Consider the following 17,937-nt stretch of genomic DNA (forward strand, 5'->3'; position numbering starts at 1 on the left):
ATATCGCTTTTCTGACCACATTAGCTCTACGACGGATGCTGCTGCTCGCCAACCTGCCCCTCCTTGACCCGTTGCGCCACCAGCTCCCCACCAAAGATATCCCTCGCCTCTCGATCTCTCTGCTCCCGCTCCAGCTTCCGCTTCTTCGCCTGCCGCTCGACTTCGCTTTCCGAGGCGGCGCCTTCGCCCGCCGAAGCGGCGGCAGCAGCCGCAGCAGGGATCCGCTTCTGTCCGGCTAGGGAAATCTTCTCCGGATTCTGACAGTAGTAGAACTTCTTCCCGATGCGTTTGAGGTTTTTCATTTGCTCGGGATCGGAGTTGAGGGGTTTGTATGATTGCAGGAGGGCAGCGCACTGGTTGAGTGTGCGGAGGAGTTTCACGGGCAGCTCGTAGAGCGGGTTCCCCGCTTGTGCGTTGGCGCTCTCAGCGGCTGGCCCGCCGAGTTTTGTGTCGAGGTAGTATTCGGCCAGGGGGCGATCGGCGAGCATGAAGGCCGCCAGCCAGATTTGCGAGGGTGTGTAGAGGAAGTAGGCGTCGGTCATTTGGGCGGCGGTTTTGAGGAGTTCGCGGGTTGTCGTGTGTGCGCGGGCGATTCGGTCCGTGATTGAGGAGGACTGGGGAGCGTTTGGTGCTGCGGGGACGGCGAGGAGTCCGCGGCGTAGGTCTTCTGATGTCTGGTGAGGGAGGTGAGGTGCGGGCTGGCCCTGGCCTTCGGCCATGGCTTGGAGTTCCATGACGCCGCCTTCGAGGCCGCGGAAGGGATGCCGGACGTCGAAGGTGAAGCGGAGGCTTTGCATTATGAGGAATTCGGGGGCGATGATGTCTTCTGCCGTTGAGTCGCCTGGAACCTTTTCGGCGAACTGGCGCAGGGACATGTAGAAATTGTCCGTCTTGGTAGCAAGGAAGAGCGCGCAGGGCATGATTGTCTTGGGAGAGTAGGTCATTGGCGAGTTGCTGAGGTAGAATCGCCGGATGTATTGAATCGCAGTAGCCTGTTAGAGAGACGTGTGACGTTAGTTATCTGTTCATTCGCGGTTATGCGCTTCAACATCAGACGAGATACACACCCGCACTGTCGTCGGCAAGGGTGGCTTATATGTGTCCGCCAGCTCGACGGCCTTCTCGCAATAGAACCTCACTAACTCCTTCTCTTCTTCTGGTGTCAGACAGTCAATGTCCTTCTCGTCCGCACCCTTGCCATCTGCAGTAGTCCCTGCTGTAGGAGTCCCAGCAGCCGACGAGTTGGCTGACTGTCGCGCCTCCCGTGCTCTCCGCAGTGCCGCTCGGACTCGTTGGCTAGCGACGGCATTTGTGTTCTCCCTTAAGGACCGTAAGGAGGCCTCTGTGAAAGACCAAAATTTATACTGTGATGAGGTCCGATAGATATCGTCCTCGAACATCCTGCTTTTGATGGAGCTCGATCGTCAGGCCCCGCGGATGTGGGCGATTGGAGAAGCAAGAAGAAGAAAGAACGAGATAGCTGCGATAATAAGGGGGTATGTTTTCTTTATACCAAGGTTAATAGATTTCCATCAGTGCATCAACAAGAGAGCAAGCTGTGCTAAAGAGGAAGAGTGGGAGACGATCAAGCTAGCCGGAGTTCAAGAAAGAATGCGAGACCCACCGCTTATCGTTATCATTTTGTTGCCGGCCAATTCTAGCTAAAAATAAGTTTACGACGACATTCTACGACGATGAACTGTATTTCAGAAGCTCAATATCAATTTTATAGTAAGAGACAGGAGATGGAAAGGAAGCATAAAGTAGACAGCCATAAGAGCCGGAAACAAGCAAAGAATAGTTCATGAAGACATAAGGCAGTTGTTGCTCCCAACCATAAACAATGTCCATAGAAATAGCGTAGAATCTCTTGAAAACAGAGCATTCGCCAGGCACCATGCATTCGATTAGTATCATTTGCTATTTTTGCTCAAAAATAGCCCGAAGAGTCATCACACCGTCACTTACGGCTCACCCAGGAGCCGTGCAGTAATATCACCCATATAAGCTTCATCCAATTCATAATCCTCTCCATTCATTCGATCAATGCCGTAAAATTTGAACGCCGCGACCACTCGATCCACATCGAAGCCCATGCTGCAGAATCGATCGATCAAGTCTTTGTTATATCCGTCGTACCTATTGACATGTATGAGATGCGATTCTCTAGAGGTAATGAAACGTGGCACCTGCGTGGTTACGTACTTGGAAAGATCTTCCCTTTCTTGCTCCGCCTTAGACTTAAGTTCCTCCTGGCGAAGAGTTTCGTCTGTAGCTCCTCCACTACCCTCCCCAGCGTGCTTTCGGGGAGCCCCAGCGTGGATGACGGCCCATTCTCGGGCGACACGCTCGAACTCTTTCGGTCTTCGCAGTAGCATGGTGGCTACCTCTGCATCCTGCGGATCTTTGGGCTCAGGAGTGCTGAGCAAGGATTGCAGAGATAAAAGCGCGGATTTGATGGTCAGCACCGGCGACCATGCCGATGACAGCGTATCGAGGCAGATCGCGCCCTACGGGAACATTAGAAATCGTCTCCGGACCAGACAGAGGGCTCGAGACGCTGACGATACTCACCGTTTGGCTGCTGATATTTGGATGCCAGACCTTGGTCACAAACTTCATGACAGGCGGCCGAAATGGATAGTCGTTGGGTATCTTGATATCAACTTCATAAGTACCACCTTCATACGGTGTACCCGGGGGCCCCGGAAACGTGCCACGCAAATGTGTTACATCGTCATCTTCCACCGGTTCGGCAGTAATTTGGGAATGAGTATCTGCCCGAATATCCGCAATCTCCTTTGCGATTCGCCGCGTTCGATTAGAAGCCATAAGTGGAATGATCGACCGAGTCACAGACACGTAAGCGATGAACCACGCTTAGGAGTAGATGATGTGGTTAAGTGAATCGAATTTGATCCGAAGGATAGTGTCCGGAGTCGCTAACTATGGAACAACTGGGTCCTTATCAGCAAGAGCGATCAGTTATTATTTTTATCAACCCGAAGCGTGATGGCGAGCGGGGAGAAGGTGGGACGGGACCAGCCAGAAACAAAAGTAAACATGCTTGTTGGTATTAGTAGGAGAAGGCATATTGAGCCTCGCTATCTATCGAGGACTGGAGCCCGAGGAGAGATGGATGAGGGGCCGACGAGGCAGATGAGGAGTAGTTTGGATACTCACAGGATAGCTCAACAGAGCAGATATATGAACGCTGTTTTGCAGCAGGACAATTTAAAGCTGAAGCTCTAAAGCTGAAGATTCGAAAATGCAAAAGGGCTTAGACTATATTGTGCTGTGTGTAAGGCAGAAAGCTACCTACCTTAAGCTACCTGACTACAGAGTGTTCTAGATACCAGGCAGTCTACCTCAGAGGCTATATTTACTTGCCCGCAGCCGCCCTGGTGACGCTTGAATTCCACTATCATTCGCCAGTAAAAAGCATCAGGCCGCAAGGCTGTCAACCCGTGGATCTTCTTACCCGGATTGGTAAGGTAGCAGTACTCTACGTAACGGAGATGCCTCAGGCAAAAAATAAGGCGACATGTCACGTGCTATAAATGCTGGCCGCCAAGACCAGATCAGATGGCGACAACAGCTTACCTGAGAGCTCTCCGTCCGTCTCTCTAGCGGAAGCTTCACTCACTCACTACGTTCACGCCTTCATCCACCCTCTAACATCAACCACCCCTTTCAACGACTCCTGCTGGTATCAAGATTGTTGTCATCAGGGACTAATTCTGGTACCGCTTTTTAACTCTTATCTGCACAGACTCTGGGAACATGGTATGTATATGAGAGCGGTTTCGTCATTAGTGCCTTGGTTGCCCTGTCCCGTTCCAGCCAGGCTAACGTGCCTTGAAAACAGGGTAACCAGCAGTCAAACATCGGTGGTGGCCCTGGCGGGGATGGGAGAGATGACAAGGATAAGAAGGTGAGTCGACGTCTTCGACACGTTTTCTGATGCCGCAAGCTCGGTAGCTGACAAAGCCTACGTCTGCAGAAGGAGAAGCCCAAGTACGAACCTCCACCACCACCTACCACCAGGATCGGGCGGAAGAAGCGCAAGGCTGCGGGCCCTAGCACTGCCTCAAAACTTCCCGACATTTTTCCAACGTCGCGATGTAAATTACGATACCTTCGAATGCAACGAGTCCATGACCACCTGTTGCTCGAAGAGGAATATGTGGAGAATATGGAGCGTCTGCGCAAGGCCAAAGCTCAGGCAACGCTGGACTCTGTGAGCCGAGGTGACCTTGATATCATGGACAGGAATGCGGACGAAAGGAGCCGCGTGGATGACATGAGAGGCAGCCCCATGGGAGTCGGCAACCTGGAGGAGCTGATCGACGATGACCATGCGATTGTCTCGAGTGCTACCGGTCCCGAGTACTACGTTTCTATCATGTCCTTTGTCGACAAGGATCTGCTGGAGCCCGGTGCCAGCATCCTTCTGCATCACAAGTCTGTATCGGTCGTCGGTGTGCTGACGGAAGAGTCGGATCCTCTGGTCTCAGTCATGAAACTCGACAAGGCACCAACCGAGTCGTATGCAGATATTGGTGGTCTCGAGTCGCAGATTCAAGAAGTCCGAGAGTCTGTCGAGTTGCCCTTGCTCCACCCGGAACTGTATGAGGAGATGGGTATCAAGCCGCCAAAGGGTGTCATTCTCTACGGTGCTCCTGGTACTGGTAAGACCTTGCTTGCCAAGGCTGTTGCAAACCAGACCAGCGCCACTTTCCTTCGAATTGTCGGAAGTGAGCTGATCCAGAAGTACCTGGGAGATGGTCCTCGGTTGGTGCGACAGATTTTCCAGGTTGCTGCCGAGCATGCGCCCTCGATTGTCTTCATCGATGAAATTGATGCCATCGGTACCAAGCGTTACGACTCTACATCTGGCGGTGAACGAGAAATCCAGCGTACTATGTTGGAGCTTCTTAACCAACTGGATGGTTTCGACGACCGTGGTGATGTAAAGGTTATTATGGCAACAAACAAGATTGAGACTCTGGATCCTGCCTTGATTCGTCCTGGTCGTATTGACCGAAAGATTCTCTTCGAAAACCCAGATCGTGAGTACCCTGCTAAGGAGCTTGCTGTGGTTCACTGACTAACAATCCACAGAAAATACCAAGAAGAAGATCTTCACCCTGCACACGTCCAAGATGTCCCTCGGAGATGACGTTGACCTCGACGAATTCATCAACCAGAAAGACGATCTCTCTGGTGCTGATATCCGAGCTATTTGCACAGAGGCCGGTCTGATGGCGCTGAGAGAGCGCCGTATGAGGGTGCAAATGGATGATTTCCGTGCCGCTAGGGAACGGATCATGAAGACTAAGCAGGATGGCGGTCCTGTGGAGGGCTTGTACTTGTAAGGTGGGAATATGGTCAATAGGTGCCTTATGGCTACGTAGATTGAGAAAGATGGGTTCTCTTTAAGAGCCTCTCAATGATGTATTCTACTAGTGAACCGAGCTACCAATCTCTATGGTGATGTTTACTTGTACCCCTTCGTAGTTGTGGAGACCGATAAGCCCATATCATAGTATACGCTTAGATGCAAACGCCGCAAACATTGCAAAAGTGGCAAACGGAAGCAGTCGCAACATTATTGGCATCATCAAGTCATTTTCCGATTAGCTTCGAACAAGGACTTTGCACGATTTCTCGTTCACAATGGACGGATTCGATGAAGAAGCATTCAAGAAATTTTTCCCGAGTAGCTTCGGCAAGCAAGAAAAGCAGCTTGATGTGAATGCCCAGATCGACCGCACCAAGCGGTCGAAACTTTCAGCCGAACCAGCTAGCGATAAAAAGGAAGATCCTGACACCAAACTGGCAGTCGAAGACGCTGAAGCCGAAGATGAGACAAAAGGACACGATCGAAAAGCCGATTTAGAAGATGATTCCGACGACGATGATGACTCTGACGATGACGACGAGGAGGACGAATTCCCCGTCTCTCACGAGCTTCTTATCAAGACGCATGAGCGCGCAGTGACGACCATGACGGTGGATCCGGCAGGAGCGCGATTGATCACCGGCTCGACTGACTGCACTCTTAAGCTCCATGACTTTGCCTCTATGACACCGTCCACCGTACGCGCATTCAAATCCGTCGATCCGTCTGCTAAGAAGCAATCCGCCGCCCAAGAAACTCACCCGGTGCACTATGTCGCATTCAATCCTCTGTCCCCAAGTCATGTCATGGTTGTTTCGGCAACGCCGCAACCTCGGATTCTGGACCGCGACGGGGATACCCTAACCGAGTTTGTGAAGGGGGACATGTACCTGAGAGATCTTCATCATACCAAAGGCCATGTAGCGGAAGTGACTAGTGGCGCTTGGTCCCCGACCGATTACAACTTGTGTGTCACCGCCGGAACGGACAGCACAGTGCGTATCTGGGACGCAAACGTCGGGCGATCGCAAAAGGAGGTCATTGTACACAAGTCTAGGGTGGCTGGATCCGCTGGTCGGAGCAAGATGACTGCGGTCGCATGGGGCTCCCCAAAACAGGGCGGTCCTAGTATTCTCGTCGCTGCTGCCCTCGATGGAAGCTTGCTGATGTGGGGAGGGAATGGCCCATTTACTCGGCCTAGTGGGGAGATCAGAGATGCGCATACTCGTGATACATGGACGAGTGGACTGGACATCAGCTCCGATGGAAGACTAGTCATCAGCAAAGGAGGGGACGATACCATCAAGCTCTGGGACACTCGGAAATTCAAACAGCCGATCACCACCGTGTCGCATCCATCGATTTCAAGTCGTTATCCGTCTTCCAACATTGTCTTCTCACCTACGTCGGCCAACGTCATTACAGGCTCCGAGACTGGTCATCTACACATCTTGAACCCAGCTACCCTGAAACCCGAGCTTGTTACGCCAGTCACACCTGGGTCACCCCTCATCACTGTTCTCTGGCATGAAAAGCTCAATCAGATCATCACTGGTTCCGCCAACGCCGAGACGCATGTTCTCTACAATCCCACTATGTCGACCAAGGGAGCTGCCTTGGTCATGTCCAGGGCGCCCAAACGTCGCCATATCGACGATGACCCGTCGCTTACCATGGACCTGTCTGCTGGTATCTCGGGCGACTCCGTTGTGGTCGGATCGAACGGAGTCCCTCACTACAGCTCGGCTACCTGGTCTGCCCGCCATCCAACCATCGGCCTCACGGCGTCGGGTCGTTCCAGGGACCCGAGACGACCACACCTGCCGGCAACTACTCCCTTTGGAAAATCGCAGCCGGATGAACGGCATATTCGCGAAAATATTCCTCTTAGTTCCATGCGAGACGAAGATCCTCGCGAGGCGCTGCTGAAGTACGCCGAGAAAGCCGAGAAGGACCCGATTTTCACCAAGGCATGGAAAGAAACACAGCCAGTACCGATATTTAGAGAGCTCAGCGATGACGAGGAAGAGCAAGAACCCGATAAGAAGAAAGCCAAGCGGTGAAAAGATCGCCCAAAAAGAACCTTTTCACGGTCCTGATTTCCTGGCATTTTCCGCTCTCCTGCGGCTTGGATAGGTGTTTTTTCGAACGCTAATGTATATATAGGCAAGATGGACGGCGTTGTGGGGGGAACATGTAATCAGATCCAAAACTACCATCGATCATCTAGCATCAATAATCAGAGATACCCTCATCCGTATGCATCCATCAGGATTTTTATGCATTTAGACGAAGTAGCAGCAGAGAGAGTTGTCAGCCGGTGGGTAATTTGATGCTCGATGACGTTGGACAGGAGGGGTGTCCACCGATGGGCTTTCCAGGCTGTTGTGGAGGTCAGACCAATGATGATCCTCCAGGCGGAAAATGGCACTTCGATAGTCGCTTTCTCTCTTCTACCTTACTCAAAAAGGCTATGAGCTCGCACCGACCTGTCTGCCTAAGCCTTGTCACTACTCACGATGCTGCGCTTGAGTCTGTTCTCATCCGCTGCCTTCTTGATTAGATCGTCCGAGCGATCGTTCGTATTCTCGCAATTCTAAATCCGCGCCCGGTCAATCCTCCGACCATCCCGGTCGTTCTACGGTTGCTCTTGAACGACAGCAAGACCACCCCTTTCTGTCCGTTGCTGGCCGACATCGTTCCTCTTTTATTGCTGCCAGTGGTATTGTTTTGTCTTGGGAAGTGCAGATATAAAGCTTTGGAGCTTAGTAAAGTCACGGAACAGAATGCGCCATTTTTTACCAGCATGAGCGATTGTTTTCGGTTGAACTCGAGCATTATTTCATCAGATCGGTTTCTTTCAGTGTCTTGAGTACACCCATCGAGTCCATCCTCGGTCTTCAAGCCTCCGTGACCTGCATCATACTGAGCATTTTAACCCGGCTGATAACGATCGATTCGTCTCAACTTCCGTCAGCGGAGCTCTCGAAGCTCCTCAACCCGTCTCTCCCCCTGTTCGGTCATTTCTTCTTTTACATTTGAATGGCTTCCTTTAAAGAGGAGCCCTTAGCAGCAGGCCTGCTTACGGTTCTTGTCACTTCTTTCGCCCCTACTCCGACCGCCGCCGCATCCGCTTCTTCATCGTTTCGACATTTACCTTCGTCGACGTCGGGCTCTGATTCGAATACTGGCGGCCACAATGGAGGGCATATACATGAATGGTCGTCTCTGATTGGTATTGTGACTGCATTGGTGGGAAATGTGCTGATATCTCTGGCGCTCAATATTCAACGTTACGCTCACATCCGGATCGAGAGGGAGTGGGAGCAGAGCAAACTTCAAAGGGAGATACAGTGGAAACGGGCCAACTCGGGCCGGAATGCAGCAGGTGTCTACGGAGCTACCGTAGATGAGGAGGATGACAGAGAACCTAGACGAGAGGGAGGCCCGTTTCCTCGTTATCGAGACGAGTCTCCGGATTCCGGGCCAGAATTACCCGAGGACTTTTCAAGACGGAGCGACGAGTTCTCGGATGGAGAATCAGGCTCTCGCGGTCGCCTACGCGAGTCCTTTCTATCGGACCAAACTATACGTGCTGGGGATAAGGATTCGCGCCATGGCCGGCGCAAATCATACCTCCGCTCGCCGTACTGGTGGGCGGGCATCGTGCTCATGTGTCTCGGCGAGATCGGTAACTTCATGGCATACGGGTTTGCTCCTGCATCGATTGTGTCCCCGCTAGGCGTCGTCGCGTTGATCTCAAACTGCGTTATTGCCCCAATAATGCTCAAGGAGAAGTTTCGGCAACGCGATGCCTGGGGGGTGCTCATTGCAATCGCTGGCGCTGTTGTGGTCGTGCTCAGTGCCAGTTCGTCGGAAGAGAAAATCGGTCCACATGATATATGGGTCATGATCACGCGCTGGGAATTCGAGCTGTACTTGGGTCTGACAGCCTGCTTGATAATCGCTCTCATGTGGGTGAGCCACATGTATGGCTCTCGAACTATTCTTATAGATGTCGGGCTAGTCGCGCTGTTTGGTAAGTCTCTGTCGTTATTGATGCGTTATTTGATCGTGTGAACCAAGTACTCATTCAGACATCAAGGTGGATATACCGCTTTGTCGACAAAAGGCGTCTCATCGCTGCTGTCATTTACGCTTTGGCATGTTATTACTTTTCCGATCACCTACCTACTGGTGTTTGTCCTTGTTTTCAGCGCTCTGATGCAGATTCGGTACATCAACCGGGCTTTGCAACGTTTTGATTCCACCCAAGTCATCCCAACGCAATTCGTACTCTTCACATTGTCGGTTATCGTTGGAAGTGCCGTTTTATACCGCGACTTTGAGAACTACACCGCTGAGCGCGCCTCAAAGTTTGTCTCTGGCTGCCTTATGACATTCCTAGGCGTGTACTTTATCACGAGCGGCAGGGTCCGTGCAGATGACGAGTCTTCTTTCTCCATTGATGACGAGGAAGAAGCGATTGGGCTTCTAGGAGGAGAGCGGTATCAGGACAGTGTTGGCATTGCCCCTCCTGCGCATCAAGCTAGGACACGCAAACCCGGGCAGAGGCAATCAATACCTGATGAAAACGATCTACAGTCCCCGTCGGGATCTTTACTGAGCAATGGAATTGAGGGCGTTGATGAGGACCAACCCACCCCCAAGGGTGCTCTGTCTGCTGCTCCTTCATCTCCCGTCGGCTCCTTGACCGCGGAATCTCTTACACAGCCATCTCCCGGGCATCCATCTTCCTTACACTCGCACTCGCACTCCCTGTTAACGAACCCATGGGCGGACCACTTGGACCAACACGTTCAGGCTTCCAAATCCGAACCTCAGCTTCACCGACCAGCCACTCCGAAACAGTCCGACACTGCCAACACTGATTCAGCGGTCCTCTTGCAGTTTCCCCCTGCCCCTGGCATTGAAGATCACGGTTACCGACTCTCGTCTCCGTCCAAGCCCGACCACGTTGAACCGGCTGACCGAGGAAATACCGTCCCTCAGACTCCTCCCCCAAGGAACTTACGCAATTCTATATCTAAGCATTTCTCTCCAGGCCCACTTCTCCCTACCCTTTCAGCAGGTTTCAGTGCGGTCGTTGCCGAATCACTTCGCCGCGGCGAAACGAGTCCCCTGAAAGACCGAAAGACGCATAAGCGATCCGCTCGAAGAAAACACCTAAGTACAACAGCCTTTGACGGCTACATGCCCAACAGGAACAGTGACTTGAGAGACCCTTCAGATGAGGTGGATGCGGGTGCGGACCAGCATCTTCCATTCCGACTTGCGACTGCTCGACTCCATTCTACTGGGGATCTCCCGACGGCTCCTGAGACCGTTGGTAACGCTATCCCGGTTGTAGACTCAGAAGATCAGTCCATCAGTCAAAGTGGAAACGGTATCACCACGCTCACCCGACTTCGCAGCCTTAGTGATTCATGGAGTGGAAGTTTAGCATGGCTTGGTGGCGCTCTACGAAAGCCTAACAGCAGCAACAAGGCGTTGGACAATACGACAACAGTCGAAGCAAACGAGAATGACGGTAGCACCGAGACTCATGATGGAGAAGGCGGTCGCCAAAGTGGCGCAGATACGCAGGCATAGGCCTGAACGGAGCACTTTCTTCTCTGCGGCGGCGGGCTCATTTCCAGTCGTCGGTACATATTTGTTGTTATTGTTGTAATAATGGGTGGCTGGCCGGTTTGATTTTGAGTCCATATATTCATTAGATATACGGTTCCTATCTTCTAATAGTAGTTTTATACTTGGACATGGCATTGCCGGGGTGGGCTCCATTATATACATAATCATTCAGCCATTGCAATGCGAGTCCTGGTAATAATTAACGTCCAATGGATGTCTTTCAACAATCCAGGGGGATCTTTCCCAGCCAGAGCTGTGACGCTTCCATTCTCCTCTCCCTGGCTCCCATGCTTCCAGGTTCCCAAATCCTTTATACGAGGTAGAGCAATCCTTGACCTTGGCCCACTACCATGACAATTGCGGGAAATGATCAGCTAACGGGTGCAGGATTTCTCTTGTGGTTTCTGCATTGACTTTGCATCCAATGATTCCATAGGTGGAAAATACTCATCTTGCAGCACCCTAATTCCATTAGATCCCAGCATGGATCATTTATTCCTCTCGACTCTCGTCACTCGCTTTGATCGAATCCTGCTAAAAGCACAACTAAGTTCAGCCACTAGGCATTCATCCTGCTAAACTTTCCCTTGAATTTAGCCGTGCGAATGCTTCTCCGCATCTTGTCATCACTGCAATTCCGGGGATACCGGCTCAACTCCATCCCCAGTTCCTTAGCATTTGCGGTTGGCATTGCTGTTGAGGGCTCCAAGCCAATTTCATGGAGTGTGGATCTTTGCACGGTACCACTCTGATGTATTCATTCGCCAGTATATGACTTTCTCATCTCCCCTAAGGCCCTAAAGTTCTTTTTGAGCCGGACTCATCTCCGCACTGGACCTAACCTCCAACCTAAAGCACGATAGCTCGGACGCTTGCCTCTTTTCCGTCAAACAATTCTCTCGGTCTATTAGATTACGATGGCTGCATTGAAGGCAATTTATTATGATGGTCTCTTATTTTCACCTTTTTTCCTTTCCGAGCATGGCCTAGCCACATGCCGAGACACGAGAGTAATTACTGGACAATGGCGTGCACTGCGGAGACTGCAGAGCGCAGATTGCAGCAGCGTGGTAAATAGATAAATCGGCGTACCTCCCTCGTGGATCAATTGTCTTTTTCTTTTTCTGGCTGTGTCTCTGTCCCCTGCATGGCTCGCTGAGGAGAGAACTCGCCATTATAGTTTCTAAACTGACGGTTTGAATCTATCCATCTTCGCACCAGGATGGTTGGAACTTTTCTCTCCAAGAGCTTGCTGCTCTTGCAGCTTGTCTCGGCTTTGTCTACAGGACAGGCTGCTTCAACGCCGCTGTACAAAGATGCCAATGCGCCTGTGGAAGACCGAGTGAGCGATCTTCTGGGCAGGATGACGATCGAGGATAAGATGGCACAACTGATGCAGGGTTCGTTGATACTGTGCTCCCTTTGGTTTTCCATGATCCCGTTCATTGACAGAGCTAATTGCATTGGTTGTAGGTGATATTACCAATTGGATGAATTCTACCAGTGGAGCATTCAACTACACCGGTCTCGTCGAGAATATGAAGATGAAAGCGGGCTCGTTCTATGGTAGACAAACCGGATCCTGACTTCAAGCGAATGATAGCGTTGACAATCTTTTCCAGTTGGCTATCCCGTTTCTTGGGATTGGATTGCTACCAATGTCAAGAGAGCCCAAGATTATCTCATGCAGAACACGACGCTTGGAATTCCGGCGCTTGTCCAGACAGAGGGTATGGCTGATTAGAGGATTCACTCTTGTCAAATGCTGATGGCTGCTATAGGTATTCATGGTTTCTTGATTGGCAACGCGACAATCTTCAATTCGCCTATTGCGTATGGCTGCTCCTTCAACAGAGAGCTAGTCCAAGAGATGGCCAAATACGTGGCCCAGGAAGCTCGTACACTTGGGGTCACCCAGCTCTTTGCTCCTGTCGTGGACCTGGCTCGCGAGCTGCGGTTTGGTCGGGTAGGCCATGCGATCAATCGTCTATCATGCAGGGAACTAACATACCTGCTCCTAGGTTGAAGAAACATTCGGCGAAGATCCATATCTTTCGGGAGAGATGGGTTATAGCTACGTCAAGGGTCTCCAGAGCCTCAACGTCTCCTCGATGGTCAAGCATTTCATAGGATTCAGCCAGCCTGAACAGGGTATCAATACTGCTCCTGTTCAAGGAGGCGAGAGATACCTGCGCACAACGTAAGTGGCCGGGCATCAGGACTAGAATGAAACACTGACCTAGAAAGTTGGTTCCCGTCGTTCAAGCGAGCGATCATTGACGCTGGCGCATGGAGTATCATGAGTGCCTATCACTCGTAAGTGTGTCTTGACTGTGACCGTAAGACGCTGCTGACAACTTTTGCTTAGATATGACGGCGTCCCTGCTGTTTCGGACTACCATACTCTGACCGAGATCCTGAGAGGCGAATGGGGCTACGATTACTTTGTCATGAGTGATGCCGGCGGCACAGATAGATTGTGCTCGGCGTTCAAGCTCTGCAGGAGCAACCCTATTGACATGGACGCCGTCACTCTCCAGGTTCTTCCCGCCGGTAACGACGTCGAGATGGGCGGTGGTTCTTTGTAAGTTTTTGCCTGGGGTCTGATTGTTCCTTGCTGACGTATGTAAAGCAACTTCCAGAAGATCCCTGAACTGGTCAAGGCCGGCAAGCTTGATATCAAGACTGTCGACACCGCCGTCTCCAGATTGCTGAGGGTGAAGTTCGAGATGGGCCTCTTTGAAAACCCTTATCCCGCCGCTCCCGAGTCTAAATGGAACAAGCTCATCCACAGCAAGGAAGCCGTCAAGCTCGCTAGACAGTTGGACAAGGAGTCCATTGTTTTGCTGGAAAACCACAACAACACGCTCCCTCTGAAGAAGAAGGGTGACATTGCCGTTATTGGACCCATGGCCCATGGATTCATGAATGTAAGTGCCTCTGCAAAGCTCATGACATGAATAACGTTGCTCATAATGATTAGTACGGAGATTACGTGGTCTACAAGAGCCAGTACCGAGGTGTCACGCCCCTGGACGGCATCAAGGCCGCAGTCGGTAAGAAGGCAAACGTCCACTACGCCAAGGGCTGCGAGCGCTGGAGCAACGACCAGTCCGGCTTCGCCGAGGCCGTGGAGGCAGCTAAGAAATCCGACGTGGCCATTGTCGTCGTTGGCACCTGGTCGAGAGACCAGATGGAGCTGTGGCAAGGGCTCAACGCAACGTGAGTCACCCTTTCCCCCCAGTTCAACCGGATGTTCTGCAGGTCGTACTAAAACCCTCCGCAGAACCGGCGAACACGTCGACGTAAACGACCTCTCCCTCGTCGGCGCCCAAGCCCCCCTCATCAAGGCCATCGTCGACACCGGCGTCCCCACCATCGTCGTCCTCAGCAGCGGCAAGCCCGTGACTGAGACCTGGCTCTCCAACTCGACCGCCGCGCTGGTCCAGCAGTTCTACCCCTCCGAGGAAGGCGGCAACGCCCTCGCCGACGTCCTCTTCGGCGACTACAACCCCTCCGGCAAGCTCTCCGTCAGCTTCCCCTCCTACGTCGGCGACCTCCCCATCTACTATGACTACCTCAACTCCGCCCGCTCCATCGGCGACTCCGGCTACGAGCTGCCCGACGGCACCCTCGACTTCGGCCACCAGTATGTCTTCGGCAGCCCCCTCCCCTGGTACCCCTTCGGCTACGGCAAGAGCTACTCCACGTTCGAGTATGGGCCTGTCACCGTCGACAAGGCGAACGTCACTGCCTCGGATACCGTCACCGTCAGCGTTGACGTGACAAATACCCACAAGAGCATGGATGGGACGGAGGTCGTGCAGGTGTACATCCAGGATGAGATTGCGTCGGTGGTTGTGCCGAATCGCCAGCTCAAGGGGTTCGAGAAAGTGGTCATCCCCGCGAAGAAGACCAAGACTGTTAAGATCCAGATCAAGGTGCAGGATCTGGGGCTGTGGAATTCGGCGATGAAGTATGTCGTGGAGCCTGGGGCGTTCACTGCGTTGGTGGGAAGCAGCTCCGCGGATATTAGGGGTAATGCTACCTTTTACGTGCAGTAGAGTAGATCCTGTTGAAGCTTTTTGTTGGGGTCCCCAGGTTTGTGCAAGGCTGGTGTATATAGTTTATTTAAGAATTATTTGCCAACATGTCCACAGAGTGTGACACTGGCATTTGGTAGATTGTGCTTATGCCTCATATGTTATAGTATCCATGGCCTTATCCATGGAGTTGTGCCTCGGCATAGAAATATGTTAACATGACAATTTGTCTTTACTGATACTTTCCCATCTTGTGACAATGAATGAGGCTTGGACTGTAACACATTTTGAAGAACCTGGGGAGGATGTCGCCATGTCTAGCACAACCCAACCGACATGGTGTGGCCACCCGGCAGCTAGCTATCAGAGGTATCCCCTTTCGCCTCTGGCCCCGTACTTTCATTCTCCGTGTCGCCATCCGATTTTGACTTGGCACTCTCAGTCGGCTCCTGGGTTTTGGGATCCGGATTGGGAGTAGTTCCGGGCTTGTCACTACTCTTGACTGTATCCGCCGTAGAAGAACCCGTAGCAGCCCTACCCTCCGCCCGTCTAGTCTTCGCTCCTTCCTTCAGTTTCTCCCATCTTTCTCGGTAGCGGCCCAAGACGTCCCGTAGTTTCTCGTTCTCACGGCGGACGCGCTCCAGCTCCTTTTCATTGCGGCGCATGCGGTCTTCCAGTTCCTTCATACGCTGGTCCGAATCCATCGCAGCGGAGGGGGACACAGCAGCGGAGGAGCTCTGAGCACCGTAAGGATGGTCGGGCCACGAGCCGTTGTGGTGGTGCATTGCTTTCAGAGACTGCTGCAAAGCCATGGAGGATGACTGCGCGTTGACTTCCCACATGTGCAGCCGTTTGGAGAGGGTATCGGACAGATGCTTGAGCGCCTGATTCTCCATCTGCAGTTCCTCCATCGTTTTGGGGTTGTGCAGGCTGGTGAGTTTGTCTGCGGCGCGACTCGCCCGGCCGCGTGAGCCCGTCACACTCTGGCGTAGCTCAGGCGATGCGGGAGTCTCGCGCGCATCGACAAAATCATCGTCTGCCTCATCAAAACTGTTGCGTCGGGCCTCCTTCTCGGCTCGGGTGAGGATGCCGGCGTATGACACTGTGCCCCCTGTAGTAGGCACGACGTAGAATGATTCTGCGGTGTTTCCCGCTCCGTTGCCGTTTGAGTCGCGGATCGCGCGGAGGGCGGCGCGGGAGAAGATCTTGCTGACGTCTGGCTCGGTGAACTGGCCGGGTCGGCCAGAGGTTGCTTGATGGCGATCGACTTTGGTGTCGGCGGATGATTTGCGTCTTGCTTGGTCGGACTGTGTGGATGTCTCTGATCCGAGCGGCAGACCGGCAAATGCTAGAGGCGCAGAAATCTTAGAGATGAGACCTTCAAAAGTCGAGTAGAAGCGTTGGAAGGGCTCCTCGGAGGGTGTGGTCTTGTTCTTCTGCCGACCTGGTTCGACCGCTTCCGGCGGGACGAATTGCTGAGATGTGATCTCGGTAGGACTGGTGACTGGCGGGGACCAGGGTTGTTTTGATGCGGAGACGCCGCTCGGACGGTCCCTTAAATTGTGGGCTTGCGTTCCTCGTAGTCTTGACTCTCCGGTCTTCAGCTTGCTGGGACCCTCGGTCATCCTCGCCCCCGCCTGTTGCGAGGATACAGCGGGGGAAACGGGAGAGGCACGGCGGGGTTGAGACGGTATTCCTCGTGCAGAAGCCAGATTGCTGGCAATGGAGGAGGTTTCTCTTGCCGGTAACCGAGTGTTGCCAACCAATCTAGGCGGCTGCTGCTGCGCTTGCTCTGGCGAGATCGGGGATATCTTGGTCGTTTCTGATTCTCCAGTTCCCGTCTGCGCAGTGGCAGCGGACGTAGTACTGACTGGATTCTCATGTTGAAAGCGCAGGATTTGAGCGAGCTTCTTATGATGCTGCTCAAGCAGTTGGAGAGTACGCAAGGCCTGTGAGACAGATAATGAACACCGCGTTAGATCTTGACTGAATGTTGATTTCAGCAATGCAAATGTACCTCACGGTCGAAACTATTTTGTGCAGCCGTCGCAAATTCGCCAGCAGCCAAGTCGTGTTCCTCACTCGCTGCCACGGGGTTGGCTTTGCGCGTCTCTAGGACGGCGTTGCGTGCGTGGGTATGAGCCTAATTTGGTGGGGTTAGTAGGATGCAATACGGTGGAACATAGAGGACCAGCACTTACCAAGGTGAGCGGCGCAGTCTCCATGGCTGCTGCATGGATGCAGACTGTGCCTAATGATCTTGTATAAGTTGTCAAAAGCAGCTCAGTGAGATGGCAGGAAGAGCAGGAAGAGCTAACGTGATAAGAGGAAGTGACGCCATTCGCAGACCGCCAAAAAGTGAATGAATGCCGTATGAGCCTAAGGCATCAATGGAACCGTGACATTACCTTTACCTTTTGCAATATACCTTAGGTCCTGATCCGGACAATCTCATCTTACATCCTTCAGGAACAGGAGGAATTTGGAAGTACTACCTTTGCTATGTAACTTGTTCAGTAGTACTCCTGCCCCTTATCAACCCTAGATGGTTGATCTAGAATCTCGATGCCAAAAATATGTACCGTAAAGAAAGCCACGGACTCCACTCCCAATCCAAAAATAAGCGTGGGCCGGGTCCAGGGTGACTTCCGAAAGTTGTAATACCGCTTCATGACAGCCGTTAGGTACATGCTGAGTGTGCACGGCCTTATAGGGGAGGTGGTAATGCAAATACGGCTGGCCGCTTGCTGCTGCGGAGGTGAACCTCTCGGCGGTCGTCGTCATTTTCCAAGTGGCCTTCTCAAGCTTCTTCTCCATCGTGTCCCTCGCTGACTTTCG

General features: G+C 52.5%; 6 protein-coding genes across 6 annotated transcripts; 4 read left to right on the top strand and 2 right to left on the bottom strand.

Annotated features, from left to right (window-relative positions):
• Positions 1–26: 26 nt before the first annotated feature.
• Positions 27–2,832, bottom strand: ALT_6533 (ubiquitin-conjugating enzyme E2 1; the record flags this gene model as incomplete). The annotated part of the gene is made up of 5 exons (XM_033558036.2): positions 27–992; positions 1,068–1,401; positions 1,969–2,139; positions 2,206–2,510; positions 2,575–2,832. 5 exons carry the CDS (start codon positions 2,830–2,832, stop codon positions 27–29), a joined length of 2,034 nt encoding a protein of 677 aa, XP_033413927.2.
• A 951-nt stretch (positions 2,833–3,783) lies between these two features.
• ALT_6534 (proteasome regulatory particle base subunit RPT2) lies at positions 3,784–5,378 on the top strand (the record flags this gene model as incomplete). Its single annotated transcript, XM_033558037.2, has 4 exons — positions 3,784–3,786; positions 3,869–3,934; positions 4,004–5,072; positions 5,125–5,378. 4 exons carry the CDS (start codon positions 3,784–3,786, stop codon positions 5,376–5,378), a joined length of 1,392 nt encoding a protein of 463 aa, XP_033413928.1.
• A 301-nt stretch (positions 5,379–5,679) lies between these two features.
• ALT_6535 (WD40 repeat domain-containing protein) lies at positions 5,680–7,467 on the top strand (the record flags this gene model as incomplete). Its single annotated transcript, XM_033558038.2, has 1 exon — positions 5,680–7,467. One exon carries the CDS (start codon positions 5,680–5,682, stop codon positions 7,465–7,467), a length of 1,788 nt encoding a protein of 595 aa, XP_033413929.2.
• Positions 7,468–8,446: 979 nt separating this feature from the next.
• On the top strand, positions 8,447–11,017 carry ALT_6536 (DUF803 domain membrane protein; the record flags this gene model as incomplete). Its single annotated transcript, XM_033558039.2, has 2 exons — positions 8,447–9,443; positions 9,510–11,017. The coding sequence occupies 2 exons, from the start codon at positions 8,447–8,449 to the stop codon at positions 11,015–11,017; spliced, it is 2,505 nt and encodes an 834-aa protein (XP_033413930.1).
• A 1,261-nt stretch (positions 11,018–12,278) lies between these two features.
• ALT_6537 (periplasmic beta-glucosidase) lies at positions 12,279–15,120 on the top strand (the record flags this gene model as incomplete). The annotated part of the gene is made up of 10 exons (XM_089600088.1): positions 12,279–12,456; positions 12,530–12,622; positions 12,679–12,786; positions 12,838–13,022; positions 13,078–13,256; positions 13,304–13,372; positions 13,425–13,640; positions 13,689–13,986; positions 14,040–14,278; positions 14,343–15,120. The coding sequence occupies 10 exons, from the start codon at positions 12,279–12,281 to the stop codon at positions 15,118–15,120; spliced, it is 2,343 nt and encodes a 780-aa protein (XP_089455550.1).
• Positions 15,121–15,455: 335 nt separating this feature from the next.
• ALT_6538 (uncharacterized protein) lies at positions 15,456–17,324 on the bottom strand (the record flags this gene model as incomplete). The annotated part of the gene is made up of 3 exons (XM_033558041.2): positions 15,456–17,048; positions 17,117–17,242; positions 17,301–17,324. 3 exons carry the CDS (start codon positions 17,322–17,324, stop codon positions 15,456–15,458), a joined length of 1,743 nt encoding a protein of 580 aa, XP_033413932.2.
• Between the last annotated feature and the right edge of the window lie 613 nt (positions 17,325–17,937).

Source organism: Aspergillus lentulus, assembly GCF_001445615.1.
Source record: "Aspergillus lentulus DNA, contig: Alt12, strain: IFM 54703, whole genome shotgun sequence".
NCBI classification, from domain to species: domain Eukaryota; kingdom Fungi; phylum Ascomycota; class Eurotiomycetes; order Eurotiales; family Aspergillaceae; genus Aspergillus; species Aspergillus lentulus.